The 20,010-nt window shown below is 52.4% G+C and overlaps 2 protein-coding genes and 1 non-coding gene across 3 annotated transcripts; 1 reads left to right on the top strand and 2 right to left on the bottom strand.

The window, feature by feature from the left end:
- The first annotated feature begins 4,218 nt into the window (after nucleotides 1-4,218).
- On the top strand, nucleotides 4,219-10,051 carry LOC119095795 (CXXC-type zinc finger protein 1-like). The gene is given in 11 exon segments (XM_037218651.1): nucleotides 4,219-4,269; nucleotides 5,903-6,342; nucleotides 6,791-6,934; nucleotides 7,420-7,435; nucleotides 7,438-7,634; nucleotides 7,636-7,719; nucleotides 7,721-7,870; nucleotides 8,685-8,741; nucleotides 8,744-8,830; nucleotides 9,535-9,637; nucleotides 9,640-10,051. Coding segments are annotated over 11 exon segments (1,368 nt in total). The 5' UTR covers nucleotides 4,219-4,256; the 3' UTR covers nucleotides 9,717-10,051.
- Nucleotides 10,052-12,102: 2,051 nt separating this feature from the next.
- Nucleotides 12,103-13,576, bottom strand: LOC119095794 (steroid 21-hydroxylase-like). The gene is made up of 5 exons (XM_037218650.1): nucleotides 13,521-13,576; nucleotides 13,087-13,241; nucleotides 12,809-12,995; nucleotides 12,384-12,563; nucleotides 12,103-12,322 (listed from the first exon to the last, which is right to left on the bottom strand). The coding sequence occupies exons 1-5, from the start codon at nucleotides 13,574-13,576 to the stop codon at nucleotides 12,103-12,105; spliced, it is 798 nt and encodes a 265-aa protein (XP_037074545.1).
- A 5,947-nt stretch (nucleotides 13,577-19,523) lies between these two features.
- On the bottom strand, nucleotides 19,524-19,596 carry TRNAK-UUU (transfer RNA lysine (anticodon UUU)). The gene has a single exon. It is a non-coding gene; the product is annotated as a tRNA-Lys (tRNA).
- Between the last annotated feature and the right edge of the window lie 414 nt (nucleotides 19,597-20,010).

Here is a 20,010-nt window from a genome sequence, read left to right as displayed (position 1 = left end):
ACAATGCCCGGCGTCAAGGCTTTTATTGCCAAAATATGCGAACGCGCGTGTTAAAAACCCCGCTACGTAATTTAAATCACTAATCGATTCTGGCTGAATGTTGAACGTTCCCAGGCACACATGGCTTGGTGTCGTTAATACCAAGATAAAAATTTGGCAGTTTCTGAGTTCTATCGGTATACAAATAGTCAAATGGACCATTGTAAAATGAAGAGCGCCGGCGATTGATTCCGTGCAGCGTGGCTTTTTCAGTTTACCGACATCAATGTCGGGCAGAATTGATCTCGCGGTAGCACGTGTCTTCTATTCCAGTTATGAAAGGCAATCACGCTCATATACAAACCCACACACACACATACATGTATATATATACATACATATATATATATATATATATATATATATATATATATATATATATCAAATATATATCAAAGAAAAGCATGCCTTAATTAACAACAGGGTCACATCCAGCGGTTTTTTTTTGGGGGGGGGGCTTTGTCAACTCTGCCTCCCTTGCCAGGTTCTGGCTGCGCGTCGGGCCTAGGGCCATCCAGCGCAGGGGAGGGTGCGTTCCCCGCAAATTTGTGAAATTTTGGCATTATTCCCATTGTCTTCAATGGAAAAACGCCCCCAACATACACATTTTCGCAATGTTTCGTCCCGTGGCAGTCATTGCCACCAAGCCCTTGTCAGCCTGCTTGTTAATAGGTTGCGTCCTGCTGCTCGGAAGCGAGGGCCGTCCCTCTTATGCGGTCTTGAGCCGCCCTGAAGGTTGGTGTTGGAGCAGCTGTATTTACAACAGGTGCAACTCACCTGGCTCGCCGGCCCCTCTCCACTTCCCTGGTGAGGTGGCGACGATTTACATTGGCGATGGCCCCAGGAGCCGAGGGCAGATCCGTCTTGCTGTCGGTGTTGGCTTTCTTCATGTTTTCAGTTATAAATTGCGTCGGAATATTATAGTTTGTGGGAATAGATCAACTAAAAGCAAACCCCCGAGCCATCAACGTCAACACCAAATTGGGGAGACCCTTGCGTACCCGGCCCTGCCCCCATACGGGTCGGCAAGGTTTCACAAAGATTAGCTAAGGTTTAACAATTTTGGTATCTATATGACGTCAGAGCAAACAGAGCGCATGCAAGTCTTTCGGGCGTATTAGGACGATTACAGATGACCGATAGTTTTGGCATGGCATGATGTATTTTACAAACGTCTGCGCCTTAGCTGGGTATGACAATGAATGTGACTTACATGGTCATTGGCTCATAAGAATGATTTAAACAGGAACATTTAGTGTAATACTTTTTAAAAACGATCTAGCCCCGGCGACATGCTTCCAGATGGCTTGTGACGTAGCACAAAGACTTCTGGGTTTGACACCGGACATTTTTAAAGGACTTTGTGGTGGAGAGCTTCCGAACGACGTGATCGATCCCAACACGAATTCGTCTCACATTTTCCCAAGTTCTGCTCTCCCATGTGGTTCATGCTCAAGGCATATTGTTCTTGCACGCAGATGAAACCCAACAAAAAATGTTGTGGGCTGGCTATAACTGAGCTATGACGGAACCAGGAGAGCTGTAAGTGAGGTGAACAAAATTATAGAGAGAGAGCGAGAGAGAGAGAGAGAGAGAGAGAGAGAGAGAGAGAGAGAGAGAGAGAGAGAGAGAGAGAGAGAGAGAGAGAGAGAGAGAGAGAGAGAGAGAGAGAGAGAGAGAGAGAGAGAGAGAGGAGAGAGAGAGAGAGGAGAGAGAGAGAGATAGAGAGAGAGAGAGAGAGAGAGAGAGAGAGAGAGAGAGGAGAGAGAGAGAGAGAGAGAGAGAGAGAGAGAGAGAGAAGAGAGAGAAGGACGAGAGAGAGAGAGAGGAGGAGAGAGAGAGAGAGAGAGAGAGAGAGAGAGGAGAGAGAGGAGAGAGAGAGAGAGAGAGAAGAGAGAGAGAGAGAGAGAGAGAGAAGAGAGAGAGAGAGAGAGAGAGAGAGAGAGAGAGAGAGAGAGAGAGAGAGAGAGAGAGAGAGAGGAGAGAGAGAGAGAGAGAGAGAGAGAGAGAGAGAGAGAGAGAGAGAGAGAGAGGAGAGGAGAGAGAGAGAGAGAGAGAGAGAGAGAGAGAGAGAGAGAGAGAGAGAGGAGAGAGAGATAGAGAGAGAGAGAGGAGAGAGAGAGAGGAGAGTAGAGAGAGAGAGAGAGAGAGAGAGAGAGAGAGAGATGAGGGGTGGCCGGGTGTTGGGACATTACGACTGCTATGGCCGCAGTTTTTGATGGATGGATAAACATATATAAATATTTCATTTAGGATCCTCCGTAATAAAGTTTTTCCCGCATCCGCTTCACACACATTGGACTCGAAAGCAAAAACACAAGGACATTACATATGGTGATAATAACGGCACTATAGATTCATCTCGATCACATGCAGTCGCGTGCAGTCATCTTGCCTACAGGTAAGCGACTAGACCGTTCCTAAAGGCCAAGTCACTGGATGCCTGGCGAACGTCTGATGACAGCCAATACCACATGTGAGTCGCTCGGGAAAAAGTTATCGACGCAGGAAGGTGCGCACTTGCTTGAGTTGTATCATACTGTCAGCTGTAGCCCAGGTGGCGCGTGAAGAGGCCGGGGCGCTATGAAAGGCCACTTCTATAAGTTTAGCAGGATCGTCTAAGCACCGGACGGGTATCAGCGTGACATTGGAGCTGGTCGTGGCCGCCTGCGTGACGGTCCTCGAAGCTTCGATACTCCTCGACGTCAGGGCCGAGGATGAGGACGAACCGGAGTTGCACGAGATATACGCACCCATCGTCCATGAGGTTCGGGAGCACGTGGGGCGCAGGACCATGTACAAACAGGTGGTATTTCCCACTCTGGGCAGGCCGTATATTCGGTCTTCTGGAAGAGCATCGTCTAGGACATTAGCCACACCGGTCTGAACGACAGGGTGTACCACAAGCAGGCACAAACGACATCGTCCCCATCGGTGACGGCATGTTTGTCCATACACCGAATGCTACCCGGAAGCAAAGGGATTAACTGCACGGTGTCGGCGGGCCAGAATACGGCATGTTCACCTACTCCCCCGCCTCGCGCCGAGCTTTCTAGCACTGGTCTGCCCAAAACGTACGACTGCGACCTCTGGAAGGCTGGCTCCACCTTCATAGTCACCGCCTGTCTGACCGGCGCCAAGGACAACTTCTCCACGTTCAGCTTCGACTGCTCCGATCTGATCTGGAGCTGCGATGCTGTCGACGGGACCTTCTCCCTTGAAAAGGTTACACACTGCGGACGGGCCTGCGAGAGTACCTTGCTGGCGTTCACTTCACAGCGTATCTGCGCACATCTTTCCCGCCCGCGCACACCTTTCCCGTTTTCCCACCGTAAGGCAGGATCATGGATTTCCGCTGGTAAAAGTTACGGAGGAGTATGGCCGCTGAACACCATTCCTGGAAACCAGGATGTAGCTTCGCCGAAAAGGTTGGGGGAGGGATGAACGGTGAAAAATGACGAAACCCATCCATAGAAATGCGCCAGCAATCGGCTTTCTCTCCAGATTTGAGCTAATGGGGGTAAATCCTAATGTAGTGGGAGGATGGCGCCGCTCCAATTGAGTTGGGAACCGGGTCATTCAGGATAACATTCGATTCCGCGCTAAGAACATTCCTAATGCATTCCGCAGTCGGGACGAAAACTAGCGTCATATCATAGTGGTTGTTGTACAACCAGACATACCTTATGATCGCAACTTCATAGCCCTCGTAGCCGAATTTGAGACGTTTGTGCCGCGTGTTTTGTGCCGGATATCCTCTCTGGGGGACGCGACACGGGTCGGGGCATTGTATTGGATCGGGGCGCTTCGCGCGAGGTTGGCACTTCGGCTGGGTAGCTGTGTTTCAAATTATCGGCACGTCTAATATCCTTCAGCGCACTAGGTGAGTTTGATGCTTGCGTTTAGATGGAATGTTCGGTTCCCGTTAGGACAGCAGGGGCTGATCAGGACTTTGGGGGGGGGCTGATCGTTATTGTAGAATGTCATTCAAAGTGCCTGGTGGTGAATCTCACGCACACAGATATGGCTGTATATATATATATATATATATATATATATATATATATAGTATATACAGCAAAATGCACGTGTATATATACAGATACACATAGTATTTTGACATTACCGGGGGGGGGGGGGGTTCAGACTCATGTTGCTGTGCTGCTCATGGAATGGCTGTGTGCAGATATCAGTAATCTGATAATTTGGGTGTCACGATGGAATTAACAGGTCAGTGGGAACCCAGTCAACAGAATAGTGGGCAAAGCTACTGCTTGAAATGGTATTTTATGCTGTTGACACATTTAACTGCTCCAACAGTATCAGGAGAAGAAACCCACAGAATTTACTGCTGGAAATATTACATAGTATGCACATAACAGCATACATCAAACCATTTTGGGGACTAAATTATGGTTTCAGTACCTTAGTACCTCTTGCCATTTGCCCCCCCTCCCCCCACCACCATCCCCCTGAAGCCACCCTTGTGAGGCTGTGCTGGTTTCACTTTTCAAATGGATATGAACAGTCCATGTTGACATTTCCTATAATCAGACATTTATTGAATGGCACAGTTGTCACAGAGACAGGTGTGGTTAAAAAAATATGCTGCAAAAGCAATTCCATATATCCTCTGGCAGCCTGAAAAAAATCCATCCACTGTGCCAGAGGCCTACATGTTATGAATGTGCTGAACCTCACCTTGGTATGTGCTGAACTCAGGCCTTGCCAATTTATGCTTGATTTTCAAACCATTACTGTGACAAATATCCAGCTTTTAGCTGTTTAAAATGAATTTTGAAAATTTCCATATGGATGCATGCCATGATTGCTTGAAACATTGCCAGATATGCTCCTCCCAACATTGTCATTTTGGTCTGGATTTTTAATGTCATCTTGTTAAACTTAAATTGAATTTTGCCCTTAGTCTAGGCATTTGTTATCAATATTTTTTTCTGACAGGAATCAGCTCAGATCTGGTGGCATTTGTTGTTTCCAATTACCAGAATTGGTAGGCCATCAGTATTTTGGTAAACAACACCACCTTGATGCCATGTGTAGCTGCACTTAAACTTGGCTCTGGCAAGGAACAAATTGAACAGGTATCTTTGTTACCACATGTTAGATGTTAGCATGTCTGTTGTAGGGACATGCAGCAATCAGAGATGGTGATTGATGGTTGTCCTTACCTCTGGCAAGATTTGATTAGGGTAAAAATATTTACCCTTAGCTCATCAGTGCATCGCACTGTCACTGGTTAGCCATATGAAAAACTTGAATAACTTTGTTCATTCTCAGTGTGTAATCCCACAAGCCTGCCCTGAAGTGCATAAGCCTGCCCATATGAGGGATGTTTCCATCATCTAAAGATGGTGCAACCAAACTGTTTAGATTGCTGAGTGCATTTGCAAGGAACATTGTGCACATAAATAAGGCAAGTAGTGGTAGCCTTATTCCTTATAGAAAGACCAGGAAAATGGAGATGTAGATTCATTGATATTTTGGCAATTTGCCTGGATCAAAACAAATGGCATAAGTAAATTTTCTGCCAGTTGTATTGACATAGGCATGAGGCCACCACATCAACACTGTCTTTATCTCCATTCTCTTGGTTTTTTTTTCTATGATGAATAAGGCTATTACTATTGTCTTATCTATGAACTGTGCAGGTTTGGCATCCATTCCATATGCAATGCAATTCCAATCCATTCCATATGCATCCATTCCACAGCAACCGTTGTTTTCAATGTGACCACATGTCTGAACCACTAGCTCGGGCTGGCAAACAATCCACCCTAGGGGAAGAAGCCATGCAGCTGGTCCATGCCATTGGCTGACACCATCCTGCTGCGTACCCCCTCAGCCTGCCACAGAATGAAGAAGGGTGAGCTAGCGCCACTGGAGCGGCAGTCGAAAGTCAGAGAGCATGAGGAGGGGGAGGAGGAGGAGGAGGAGGTGTACTGCATCTGCCGCTCAGCCGACAGCACTCGCTTCATGATTGCCTGCGACAATTGCGAGGAGTGGTACCACGGCGACTGCATATCCGTCACCGAGCGCGAGGCCAAGCACATCAAGCGCTTCTACTGCCACCGCTGTCGTAAGCGGGATCCCGAGCTGAAGATCCGCTACAAAGACAAGAGCCGCGGCAGCCGACACGGCGACGAGCGCGGCGAGAAGACGGAGCGCAGCGAGAAGAGCGACAGGAGCGAGAAGGCTGAAAGAAGTGAAAAGGCCGACAAGAGCGAAAAGGTCGACAAGAGCGAGAAGACGGACAAGAGCGAGAAGGCCGACCGGGGCGAGAAGGCTGAGAAAGAGCGAGAGAAGTGACAAGAGCGACAAGGGTGAGAAGCGGACCCCGAGAAGAGCGCGACAAGCACCGCGACTCGAAGAAGGCGGCGCGCGCTGAGCGTGAGTCGGTGCCGCCGCCGCAGCCGCCGCCCCCCACCTCCGCCGGCGTCGGTGGCGCCGCCGCCAGGGTGCGGCCGCTGCGCGCCTTGTCAGCGCGCGGCCGACTGCGGCCGCTGCGCCGCCTGCCGCGACGCGCCGGCCTTCGGCGGCGCTGGCCTCCAGTCGCGGCCGTGCAGGCGGCGACTGTGCGCCGGCCCGCCAGCCCTCGCCGCCGCCGCCGACGTCGCCGCCGCTGCGCGAGACGAACCGGCCGGCGCCGCGGCCCGAGGAGGCGGCGCCGGCGCCGGCGCCGCGCCGGCGATCGAGTGAGCCGCGCCGCGCTGCCGGCGCGCGTCGGCGCAAGCGCGAGCTGTCAGATGACGAGGACGAGGCGGACGGATCGGGCAAGCAGTGCTACGGGCCGCAGTGTGTCAAGCCAGCCGGCAGGGAAGCCGCTACTTGCTCCGATCAGTGCGGTCTTAACCTGGCCAGGAACAGGATCTTCCAGGTGGGTGGCCGCGACGGGGTGGGAGCTGTCTCAAGGTCGCTCGGTGTAAGGGTTTGCAGCACCGGGTGACTAACATACCTGTGTCGGAACTGTAATTAGTCTGTGCCGGAGGGCATGCGCCAGGCAATGACGTCAGCTGCTCATGTTTTACCCGTCTCTACATCATCCGCTGTTTTGTTCAACTCATATCGCCAGCCATCTCTCGCCAGCTACCTCCCGCAACATGCATCGTCGCACGCCCATTTTGCAGTGACATGTCTCACTGCGTCCACCAGCAACGCATGCTTGGGCGTTCTCCCTACCCGCACAATGGCGCTTTGGCGCTACCTGTGCGATACGGCTCCACTCTCCTGTCTGAGCAGTTGCTTGTCATGTGAGGAGCGTGAAATGGCTGTAGCGGCCGAACTGCACTTTCGTACCAACCATTACCATGGTGCCGACAACGCGCTCGTGGCTCTGACCCAGCGCCGGGGCCGCGCCGCCAGGTGCTGCCTCAGCGCATCCAGAGTGGAACATGACACGCTGCGTGGCCGAGGACCGCAACATGCGCACCCTTGGAGCGCATCCGGCGCGAGCAGCTGGAGGCGCAGACGCAGCTGGAGCGGCTGACGGCGCTCGCACCACGAGCTGGGACCGTGTGGTGGACCGCGGTCGGCGCGGCACGGTCGACCCCTCGGCGCTGGAGGACGACACCGAGGAGGAGCAGCAACAGCGTCCACTGCGTCACGTGTGGCCACGAGGTGGCCACCAGGAACGCCGTGCGCCACATGGAGAAGTGCTTCGGCAAAGTACGAGAGTCAGACGTCGTTCGGCTCGCTCTACCAGACGCGCGTGGAGGGGTTCAACATGTTCTGGCGACTTCTAACAACGCGGGCCAACAGGACGTACTGCAAGCGGCTGCGCGTGCTATGCCCCGAGCACAGCAAGAACCCGAAGGTAGGTTGGGGAAGGCAAGGGTGCGCGCCCACAGACTGGACAGTTTACTTCAGCAGCCTTGAGGGTGAAAGCTAATGTTATGCCTTTGACATTCGATGAAGAAGTGGGAGAGTAATACCTCCCGACCTCCCAATGGTCAGCACTGGCGGGGATGTCTTGCGCGAGCAAAAGTGGGAGCTGCGGGTGGGTGCAGTGACATGCACGACTCAGTTTGAAAGGGCGAGGGCATCGCCGGGAATAACGGGGTTTTAATCAAGACCGTGTCAGGAGGTGGCCGCCAGGAGCGACGGCATTGATCGTGCCACTATTGCACCAATTCTGCCCGAGGATAAGTCATCTGGGCGTTTGTTGGCTTTGACGTCATAGGACTGGGTACCCGACACAACAGCCCCCAGCGCATGCCCGGGTTTTCTCTGGCACAGTTTGACTCCGCGCTCATTGCCGCCGAATGACGAGGCTCCCAAATGTCCGCGGTTTCCTAAATTATCCTCGCTTGTGTCCCGTGCCTCTCATCCCAGCTATTCCCTGTTCCATGTGTCTATAATACCCGTCGTCTGCCATCCCCCGGCCCCCCGCAGCTCACGTGTGCCGGTGTCTCCCCTGACCCGGTGTCGTCGCCTGTCCGCGAGGTGTCTGGTTCCCCGTCGTCTGCCCCTCCCCGGCCCCCCCGCAGCTCACGTGCGCCGGTGTCTCCCCTGACCCGGTGTCGTCCCTGTCCGCAGGTGTCTGTTCCCCGTCGTCTGCCCCTCCCCGGCCCCCTGCAGCTCACGTGCGCCGGTGTCCTCCCCTGACCCGGTGTCGTCCCTGTCCGCAGGTGTCTGATGACGAGGTGTGCGGCTGCCCCCTGGTGGCGGACGTCTTCACGTCCAATAGGCCAGTTTCTGCCGCGCCCCGAAGAAGAAGTGCCTAAAACACTTCAGCTGGGAGAAGCTGCGCCGCGCCGAGCTCGACATGGAGCGGGTGGTACGGCGGGGGGGGGGGGGGCGGGGGACGCTCGGGTCACAGCGGGCCTGGCGAGAGCCGATGCCACACGTGTGTATCGGACCGCTGGGAGCGCGGCTGTGGAGCTGATGATGAGAGGACCCGATGCGGATGAGATGGGAAGTAACGGTCACATGTGGTCCAAAAGATGTCAGCAGTGATACGTACTTACGTGAGACTGCGCTCTGGTTTGGATGGCTTATGCTTGCTTGCTGTGACGGCTTGAATAGGAAACTATGAGAGGAGTGCGAAAGATTTTAACGTGGACGGCAGGGGCTTTGTCTAGGCTGCTGCTCAAGCAGGGATTTTTGCTTTACATGTGCTTGTACATTAATATCCATCCTTTGATGGCATTTTGATCAATAATGAAATTATATCCCTCACGGCGTGCATAACCTACCGCACGTCCCGTTGCCTTTTCGTGACAAGCATCCTCTGTAAAAGATGGTTGCCCTTACCATTTAGGAAAACTCTCTGCAATGCCGCTGTCGTACTGAAATGCGGCTACTGCGAGCCAGTTGAGAGCAAATGAATCTCTGGCTTCCTGCATCATCGGCTGCAGTAAGCGGCGCCCTTCGCGCTGTTCGAAGCCATTACCCTACAGCACATCCGTGGCGTTGTAAGTGTGCTTGGTCCTGCACCAGGCGTCTGACCTCCCCCGACCTCGCCTGCCCCGTCGTCAGGTTCGCTGGGCGATGAAGATGGACGAGCTGCTGGAACAGGAGCGGCAGTGCCGGCAGAGCATGGCCAACAGGGCCGGCGTGCTGGCGCTGATGCTGCACTCCACTTCGACCACGACGTCATGGAGAAGGTGCAGAGCCAGCAGAAGAAGATGGCCAGCAAGGTGAAGGTCAAGGTGTCCTAGAGTCATGCCAGGGAGGTGACTGTTCCGCGTGCAGGGTGGTCAGGGGGGTTGGCCCACCAGTGGGACACCTTCGGTGTTAGCAGGATTGCAGCCGCGCTGAGGTGGCTGGCCGCCACATGATATCTCGGGTTAACCTGAGCTGGCTTGGGCTGCCCAACAACCGCGGCAGCCATACTGTGTGGGCTCGAGGTGTCCTAAAGATCGGAACTGTAGTGCTCCAAGTCCCCCCAGATGAGCGTGTCCCCCTCAAGAGGTCCAACTGAATGCTATGCCGCGAAAGGTGGCCTTGATCAAGAATAAGGTGGGTCCGATCGAAGGGGATTAGTCCAATGTAGAGGAGGGTGTCCAGGACGATGCTGGAGCTCTAATAGGATGGCTGCGCTGCCATGGGCTGAAAATGTGGCGCACCGATATGGGTTCTGCGATCACAGCAGGCTTGTGTTTCGTGGTGTGTTGAGCCGACGGGATGGCGAAGTTCAAGCAAAGCACCGACCAAAATATGCGTTCGTTCATATTCTCATCATGTTTTTTTTCTCGCCTTGTTGGCATTGATTGCATCGTAATTTGCGGCAATACATGCTTTTGCTCGGTCTCTAAGTGTTTGCGGTCTTACGTTGGTCTTACGCCCTGCTGACAGTGCTGGAAACTCCGACTAGCCAATCACGAATCATTGTGGGGAAGTGAAACTGTGGTTGATAAAAGTTTGGACATCGAAGGTGTATTGGGAAGGTCACTCTTTTTCGAGTGAAACCTGTATTTCTTTGTATGTTTTCTACAATCATATAAGTGCTATTGCCCCATTCCCCTTGCAGGGGGTCATGCAGCACCCCGCAAACACACCTTGGATTGAGTTTCAAACACGATCCTCCTTGGTTTGTACGGGTGAAGCTGATACGTTAATGGGAGACCGCGACTGGTAGCAGTCACGTCATTCGTCGCTGGTTCGAATTCGTTGCGTATGTACGCCATCTGCCGGTGTCGACGGCTGGTACACGATTACACGCGTCGATTCGTCCTCGGGGGCGTGACTTGTGCATAATAAACAGGAGCAAGCTGGCCACCCACCAACACCATAGACGAACACAAAATCTTCTAATTTAGTTGAAATATGGCGTTACTGATTTTTGTCAGCTCGAGTGTTTACTTGAGCTTGGAGTTCCCTGTCTGCTTTCCTTGTTATGGTTTTGAATGGGAATAAAACTGTACGTACTCACGAGTACATGAGAGCGCAAGACGTTTCCCTATCTATGTTGTCCACCACATGAAAATGATGCACAAAAAACCGCCAATTAGGTGTCCCTGTCTCACTCTAGCTGCGGGCTATATTGGCAAAGAATCCCGTGCATAGCGGCCTAGACGGGACCTTTCAACCCCCACTTTGGAACAGTTTCATGGTTCACTCGGCATAACTGACCAGTAGGCTAACAGCCAGTAAAGTTGGTTTTAGTCAGGTTGGTCCCAATAAGTTCCGTCAAGTAGATTTATAACACAATTAAAACTACTGCTTGCTTGAATTTAAAGCTATCAGCCGGCATCTCATAACACATGAGATTACTGCGAAGCCGTCTGATACCCACGTTGTCCATGTTGAAACGCGCGAGGCTCCATTCCCGACCTCGGCCTGGGTTATTGCAGACCCCGTCACTCGAGCGTGTGAACGATGATTCGAGCCATATTTTGGATGTCACTCAACCCACAACCTGTTCTGCTTGTTGTTTATTGGAACGCCATATCATGGAACTGCGACACAAATAACGTACATTCCATCGTCGAAGGTGATTCACTCTATTTAGTTCGGTCGTGGCCACTGACTGCACGTGCAACAAAACCCGTTTGATTTCACAGACTCCCACACAGTTGTCCCCACGTGCCAAGCTCCCAGTTGTTCCGAAACTCGTGTCGCATTAATAAAAACAGCAAAACAACACAAACTGTAGTCTGGACAGTGCTTGGGGTCAAGCGACGTCCGATCCTCTGTGCTTCATCTAAGCCCGGGAATGAAACCGCTGGGAAAACTGAATCGCACTAACTGACAGTAGACTGACTGTTGGCTTAAGCATGCAGCTGTGCACTAACATCCCTGTGCTGCTTTAACCAGCATCCCACACTGAAGGCTCCAGGTTGGAGAAGAAGCAGGCATAAAGGACGAACTGCGGCCAAGTTTCATTCCTATGACAGTCGTGCTGGGTGACTTAAACAAGAAAAGAAAACGGTGCCCTTAGATAACATAGTGGCTGAAAGTAACGATGCAATCTGTAAAGGACGCCAGAGATGCGTGTAAGCCCCTAGAACACCCCCGTCCCTATCCCCTCCACGCAGGTAGGCTCGGATGCCTACCGCCTACCCTGTACGGGTCTTCAGTGACACGTGAGTCGCGCACCGCCCGTCAAGCCGAGGACTGCGGCAGTGAGGTGAGGACCGCCTCGAACGGCAGGCAGTTGCGCGTGAGGCCCATGGTGGCCTCCTCCGTGGGCGGCAGCCGGCCGGGCGGCAGCGCGACGGTGAACTCGCGCAGCAGGCCGCCCATCATCAGGAAGTGGTACGCCTGGGCGTACTCCTCGCCGGTGCAGCGACGCAGGCCGATCCCATACGGCACCAGGTTCTCGCTGGAAGCGAATACACCGTTGCGCAAGAAACGCTCCGGCCTGAAGCGGGTCCTGTTCGTGCCATAGCTGCTCGTTCCACTGCGTGCCGACGATGTCGTAGCGCAGCACGGCGCCGGACGGCACGCGGTAGCCGCCCACCAGGAACTCGGCCAGGCTCCGGTGCGGCACGCCGGCCGGTGTCAGCGACGAGCGGCGCAGTACCTCGGCCTCGAAGGCTCGCGCCAGGTGCGCATTGCGGCCGCTGCGCCAGCGCCAGCGGCGCGGCGCCGGCGAACTCGGCGCGCAGCCGCTGCTGTACGTCTGGGTGGCGCAGCAGGTAGGTGAGCGCCCACTCGCAGAAGGGCGCTTGTCGTCTCGCAGGCCGGCGTTGAGGAAATCGAAGAAGAACATGACCAAGTCCTCGTCCGTCTCGGGCCGCCAGAGTGGGTCCCGCTTGCTGGCACGAAGCCGTGCGATGAACGTGCCCTCGCGCCGGCCGCCGCGCGCCGCGCACGGCCTCCGCGAACTTCCTCGCGCACGGCATCGCGGTAGCGCAGCACGGCGCCGAAGCCGCTGCGCTCGTGGAAGAGCGTGCGCAGCAGCCGGTTGTCGACCCAGGGGTTCTGCAGCGCGGTCATCTCGGCACTGAACAGTGCCGTCAGGCGCCGCGTCTCCGCCTCCGGCAGCCTGTGGCCTGTAATGACGTGCCAGCACAGGCTCAAGTACCGCGGACGGAAGAGGCTCTTCACCTGCACCGGGCCGCGGGCCGCCCGCAGCTCGCTCACCAGCGCGGCCACCCTCGGCGCCGATCATCGCCTCCAGCTCGGAGGACGAGGTGAGCATGTGGTGCAGCGAGGCGCGAACGAGGCGCGAGTTGCGGCTCCAGCGCGCGCCTTCGGAGACGATGACGCCGCGACGGCCGGCCGAACGAGACGGCCAGCTGCGCTGAGCCAGCGAACCGGCCGTTGGCCGCCTCTTGCGTCATGGCGGCTTGGCTCAGCTCCAGGCCCTCCATGTACACGTGTAGAGCCCGCCGGCGTAGAAGCCGACGACGCTGCCGAAGCGACGCGGAAGCGCCCGCAGCGTGTCGAAGAGGGCGTCACGCGTCGAAGCGCCGACGAAGGCGAGCGTGCCGACGATTGGCAGCGGTGTCGGTCCCGGCGGGCCGCCCGGTGGCCGACGCGGCCAGAGCAGGAGCAACGCGGCGGCGACCACCAGCGTTGCCAGCAGCGCCGGTGGCACGACCAGGTCCTTGGGCAGCACCTCCTCCAGCATGGTTAGGACGGCGGCGCGGGAGCGTGGAGGTCAACTGCAGAGACGGCGAGCGTGGAGCGGTCTGACAGCGGGTCGCCGCTGAAGGCAAACGGATGACGTTGGCTAGGAGAGACGGCGACGAGGCACGCCGGGCGAGGCGGGGCCACCGACGGCGGCTGCAGCTGACAGGAGGTGGAGGGCGAGCTCAGGCAGCGGCGGTTCCAACAGCGAACCTCGCGGCACACGTTTCGCCTACCGCACTTACCGTTCGTCCACCGCGCCTGGAGACGTCGCTGGGGTCGCCTGAGTAAGCTACGGCTGGTCGCTGCAGGGGTCGTATGGCGTCTCCGCGGGATCGTTTACTGCCTGTTCAACATTCGCCAGGTGTTTCGTGACAGATCCGCTGTCACATGCGGCACAGTCTCCCGGAATGTGTTACTCGGTCGCGACTGTCATGACTTGTATGCCTCAGGTTTGCCCGGACTTCAGTTTTGTCGTGCAAAGAATGGTGCGCTTCTAATAGCCGCACAATTGGCGCCGTGGCATAGTCTGTGAGTGAACGACGAGACTACACGCTCATAGGCAGCCGAGCAGGCAGTTCACAAGGTAACAGAATAAATCTCACGGCTTATTACCGGTACAGAGGAAGTGGAAGTGGGATAGATCGGAAATTATTTCCTTAGCAACCCGCATGATTACTTAAACTTTTGGTTACGCGAACCTGACAGCCAAGTGACGCACTCGAGGACTAGATTTCCTACTGAATACGACGTTTCATCGCCTATTTTGTTGGGCCAATGCAGCTTTTCTCAATAACATGGCTTCCTATAAAATCGACGTCATGAAATCCAAGAATGTAGCTTTTTCTGTGAGATCTGGATCTAATTTTGCTACTTCAATATATAATGAAGGTAAATTGGAACAACTTAGTCTACTTTTCTGTTGTATGCCATGCATTTCAGTAGGACTTTGTTTTAACTGATCACCAAAAATGCAGCTGAAATAAACCAAATGAACACTTGTACCAAATTTGATACCCCACAACTAAAATCAGCACTTCACCACCGATTGGATTATTGCCACTACTGCAAACGTTTCCACCACCAGTTTTAGGAAGTCATTAACTGCAAAACTGCAAGTTATCATGTCACCAAAGGCACGGAAAATATGTCCGGAAAAACATAATCCGCCAAATCGGCTGAGGTTTCACCAAATAAGTGAAACAAATCACCAAGAACTGGCAGGAAACCAAAACTTTGTACCAGAAGCTCAGATACTCAGCCATCAGTAAAAACAACCATATTCCGAGCCAAGTCGGCATTAACCTGCGAATGTTTTGGGGCACGGATGCCATTATTCACACTGGAGCTACGTTCTATCGAACACACCTTCAGATCCAGGGGTGCAGCTAGTTGGTGTGTGTGTGTGTGTCGGGGGGGGGGGGGGGGGGCGCTGAAACAAGGTGGCTCCCTGTATCTAGGCACAGAGTGCTTAGCAAGGGCGGCTGTGCTGGCAAGGGGCTCCTTGTCGACCAGAGGTACATTTTGCGGAATGGCGATAGGACGGGACGCTACATTTCAGAGATCCACTTACGTTGGACGAGTTCCTTTTGCCTGCCATGGGATTGAAATACAGGAAATGGCCATGAAATGATCCACAATGAGACAGTGAAGGACCTGGCCAGTCACGGGCTATGATGCCGAACAGGGACCCTAAAGAGCCCCTGGGCCCGAGCTCCAAAATGGACTCAGGACCCCGTTTGAGCCGGTTTTCTGAGAACCTTACCTGCGGTACGTGCTGCGTTCCACACACGTGCTTGGTTGGTGCATTTGATTGTTGTCATAATCGTCTTAAGAGGCTTTTTTAATTTGTGGATTTTGGGATCAGAGCTCACCCAAAAGCAGGGTTATTGTGTGTGCCCTAGGACCCCACTTATTAAATTGTGAAATTTCAATTCCACCGCAAAACTTCATGAAAAAACCTTGCATGCACCGTAGCGCTTGGCACGGTACGCTGCCCTTTGTCCCCCTGACATTGGACAGCCGCTGCCACCGGTCGCAGACCATCCAAGTCAGAAGTCAAATAGCGAGCGCATGTAGACGCAGCCAAGATCGAAAATGCGGAAGCCCACCTCCACCTCGCCACCACGTTTACGTTATGAGTTCTCACTAGGTTCCACGTCGCCCTCCGTGTTTCGTTATCATGGATGTGCCCCTGCGAGGGCGTACATAGCGACTTGAACTCCCATACCGCCACGGGTGCGTTGGCATCGCTGGAAGCTGATACAAATTAGGCAACGAAGGGCTACCAGCTGTTCTTTAGGTTACGATTTGGCTTATTGCGGTGATGACCAGATTTTAACTGGCGCCATTGGTGATGAATCAGTCTTCTGGTGGTAAATTGGCCGTTACGGCTTGTTGATTCAGTTGGTGATTAAAGTGTCCATTTTGGTGATGGAAGTGGATATTCCAGTAGTCCAATTAACTTTGTACCTTTCAGACGCCCTTGATTTGATGCGATAACAAAATCCATTGTTGTCGTTGTCATGGATACGAGTCTCCACATACTGGCACGGCAGCAATTGGGCGGATTAAAGTTTAAGGCGTGTTTAAGTGCTGTTTTTATTTATTCATGCTGCTGAAGACTTTCTTGTGTTGGCGTGACAGGAGGCGAGATTTCCTCCACTTACGACGTCATGTTCAATGCATTTTCCATGTTGGCATCTGTTAAGCCTGTAGCATAGCTTTATGGAATGGAAACTTAATTTTTTGTGGCCAGTGTATATTGCACAGGATGTGATCCCAACCCCAAATGCAGTCCAAGCTGACTGCAGCTGCAGATTTGTTTGCAATCCGAGTTTGTATGCAATGCAGTGCATCATGGGTAGTTCGAAGCTCAATCTATGTCCTCTGATTTGCATGATTTGGTGAATGCCATATCGTGAGTTTTGCAAGCTGTTTATCTGCTACCCCCAAGGAGATGTAATGTATCTCTGGTTAAATCATTTGCTGGATGCAAGTCATAGCATGCAAGAAACCCACAATACCTTACTGTATTTTGAAGTGAAGTGCACAATGTTGTACACAACAACCTACAATCAGGAGCAACAGTTAAGGCGGAACTGCATTTAAATGGAACAAAACTTTTTAGTGTCTTAAAATTAAGACAGACCTAAACGTTGACAGTTAAAAAAGCGAGAGCACGTGTAAAATGAAGGGCATGGAGAATAACCGATGCTGTTTTCCTTATGCCCCGCTAGAGCTGCTGTACACCTGCAACGCATTACGTTTGAGTTTTAGTGAATTTTTACGCTTAGCCTTCACTACCTGTGAAATTTTCAGCACGTCCCCAGCGGGTTGCGTTTCAATTTACGTCAGTTGGCGTACTTCAACCATGCTGAACGACATGGACTAATTGCAGCAATTAACATGCCCTGGTGTATAATGCTTTTGGTCATCACTAGCCATGTGGGCTAGCTTAGCGTTTGTAGTTCCTGGGCGCTGAGAATGTCGCGGCCGTCGCCTTTGCTGGTTGGAGCCGTGAATGATGTGCGGGGCCGGTGGCTATCTGCTAGTAACAGTACCGATCATCTGCCCGGCATGCGATGCCTAATATATCCACGAATAGCGACGGCCACGGTGGTAGCGTCATCCAACTCCCAGCAAAAATGTCAAAAGTGCATTAAAAACCGGGCTATTGCCTGCTGGGCGTGTTTTCTTATTAGTTCTTATCCTCACGTATGCTTTTGTTTTCTTATTTCGTCCGAGATAGTCCGTTAGTCTGAAGTATAGCCTTTTGACAACATTCCTTCTCTTGTGACGTCCTCTCACGTTAACGTTAACAACACGAATACCTACACGAACCAGGATGGAGTGGCCGGCCAGCGATGAAAAGTGCCTTTTCTGTCACCGACGAAAGTTGGAATCGTCTAAGTTGTTACCTGGGGCAAGATCTTTCAGAAAAAAATGCAACATAACTCTAAATGCGATGCGGCACAAAAAACAAGTGGAACTGAAGTGCAGCGTGGCACAACCATGGAACAGTTTTGCTTCGGTAGTTCATTTGCACTAAAATATTATTTGCCTGCCATCAAACACTGAATGATGAACGAGACTTCACTTAAAAAATCAAGCACAGGCATATGTAACATAACCAGCCCAGAGGCATGCAGCTTCCTTTTCAGTTAGGGGAGGTCGAGCCTTCAAGCCAGGGATGTGGTTTCCCATTCTTATCTATTATATTTATCCATTGATTTTCTGTTATCATAGTCTTTTAAGGTTCAGCCACCCAAAACTGATTTTGAGAAACTACTTTTCTGCTTCCAACCGTGAAAAGAATATGCGCCAGATCTAGATAGAAAACCGTACAAGTTAATCTCGAAAGCACACCCAGCCATTTTTTTGTTGGTACCTCCCCCCCCCCCATCCCCTCCCTGTTCCCCTCGTACCCACAGCCTTGCACTGAACCCAATTTATTACCGTGTGGCGAGCATTTGAGTCCATCTGTCTCAAATAGCACAGCACTTTAAAACGCCGTGCAACAAACTGATCATGTTCGTCGCAAGATGCTGTAGCCCGCCACGATTCTTCTACGACTAGTAATAAGCCTAGTTATTTGGTATGTTATGCTGTTAAGTATGTAGCATGAATTTGCCGAAAAGTCTGTGAGAAGCCCTGCTCTGAGGGGTGTTGAAAAAGCCCTGTGTCACCACTGATCTGTGCTGTCAGCACTGATATCCTATGATTTGTAGTACATTTCAGCCACCTGCTAAAAACTATCCTGATTGAAGCTGCTATGTTTGGCAATGCCTGTGACTCAACTCGCTCATGCAGCGAAACGTCAACTTTATGACGTGCGCTCTACACATGCTCACACTGCAAGCGTTGACGAGTGCAGACCAAAAGTAAGCTTTGAACTAAAAAAATCATGGATAAACGGTATCATAGAATCTCCAGAAGTTTTGCACTGCAGTCTCAGATCATCCACGAAAGGACTCGGAAACGAAATAGTCCCCCATGCCACTGAATCAGCGTTCGATCAGCTGACCAGCCCACGGAGGCACGTGACCGTCTGAAGTACAGCATTACGGTCCGCCACCGGGCCTGGCCATTCCCGGCAGCGGTTGAGTCGAGGGCGAGTAACCAATGCCATGCACGACCCCATATGGCGATGGGCGAGTGCAGGCTGAATACCGGTTTGCGTTGCGAAGCTGCTGCAGCCGAATTCCTGCACCAAGAAATTCACGGCAGCAGTGTTTTGCTGTACAATGCATTCTTGTTTTTCATTTCCAGCGACACAATGAACAGATCGGCTGCTCACTCTGGAGCTGCCGACGTCAAGCGGACCTCGGAAGAGCAATGTCTCAGTCAGGTTGAGACCCAATGCATGTAGAAACCGGTCTTGACCACACCGCATCGCACAGTTCGGACGATGCATTACCGGAGTGAGAGATGTGGTCACTCCGGACAGCGGCGATGCTCCAGGAGGGCTGGGGATTTTCGGGCGAGGGTGCTGATCTAGCGCCGCGGTATATCAGGGATGTGAACGTGGACTGCTGTGTGGTGGTGCTGAGTGTAATAGTGTTATCACTTGTGTCTAGATGTGATCGTCGCGTGGAGTACCAGCGCGAACAACTTTGATCAGAAGATGTCATTTATTCTCGGCGTAAAAGGACTGAGTGTACTTGGTGTACAGAACAATGAATTCGGTTGCCGTCACGAAAGTATTAAAGCCAGTGCTCTTTAAAGATAATTTTTGGATCCGTAAATCCTCGTCGGGTAATAAGTCTTAACATCTATGCCGGGCTGAAGTGTATGCGATACCATTCCCGACGCAACACGAGGACAAAGCACTGAGCGCCAGAAGATGTGATAGCAAATACTTCGCGCATGGGTGACTCCCGCTACCGGAATCCTCAATGCTTTCCAGTGCAGCATATGGTGCTAACGAGTTATGGCTGCCAAAACCCCGCCCGAACAGGGACTCGAACCCTGGACCGTTAGGTTAAAAGCCTAACGCTCTACCAACTGAGCTATCCGGGCTTCGAGCACTTAGGTTTAAGTCCATTTACAGCGCCAGTCGCCACCATTGAGCATGCAGGGGCAGAATGAAGAGAAACCATAGTCAGAATCGTGGCGAAATTTACAGCAACGCGTGCACGGATTCGTCGGCTGCCTTTGCCGCTCATTTATTCATAACTGTGTCGTATTCCGTTCAAATATCAACTTTAAATAAATGGTCACAAATTCACCATTTTGGCCACGTCGAATTGTCACCGATCGATCACATGTCAGTTCAGTTGGCAATTTATTCGATAGGAGCGTTTAACCCAGTTTTAAGGAACGACATATCCATGATAGTATGGAGTTCCTTTTTTGAATGACTAGCATATCTTCCTCAGTGTGCATCTTCACGTGGCTCCAGTATAATAGTTTCAATAGAGCGATACATCTTTC

The sequence above is a fragment of the Pollicipes pollicipes genome, unplaced genomic scaffold, assembly GCF_011947565.3.
Source record: "Pollicipes pollicipes isolate AB1234 unplaced genomic scaffold, Ppol_2.1 Scaffold_4219;HRSCAF=4965_pilon_pilon_pilon, whole genome shotgun sequence".
In the NCBI taxonomy this organism is placed as follows: domain Eukaryota; kingdom Metazoa; phylum Arthropoda; class Thecostraca; order Pollicipedomorpha; family Pollicipedidae; genus Pollicipes; species Pollicipes pollicipes.
This window is presented reverse-complemented; position numbering and strand designations above follow the sequence as displayed.

Excerpts from the sequence above, each read along its gene's own strand:
- LOC119095794 (XM_037218650.1), bottom strand. The coding sequence starts at position 13,576 with ATGCTGGAGGAGGTGCTGCCCAAGGACCTGGTCGTGCCACCGGCGCTG. Across the intron at positions 13,242-13,520 it reads CCACCGGCGCTGCTGGCAAC|CTGGCCGTCTCGTTCGGCCG; the intron begins GCTGGTGGTCGC and ends GGCTCAGCGCAG. Across the intron at positions 12,564-12,808 it reads GTTCGCGGAGGCCGTGCGCG|CGGCCGCAATGCGCACCTGG; the intron begins GCGCGCGGCGGC and ends GCGCTGGCGCAG.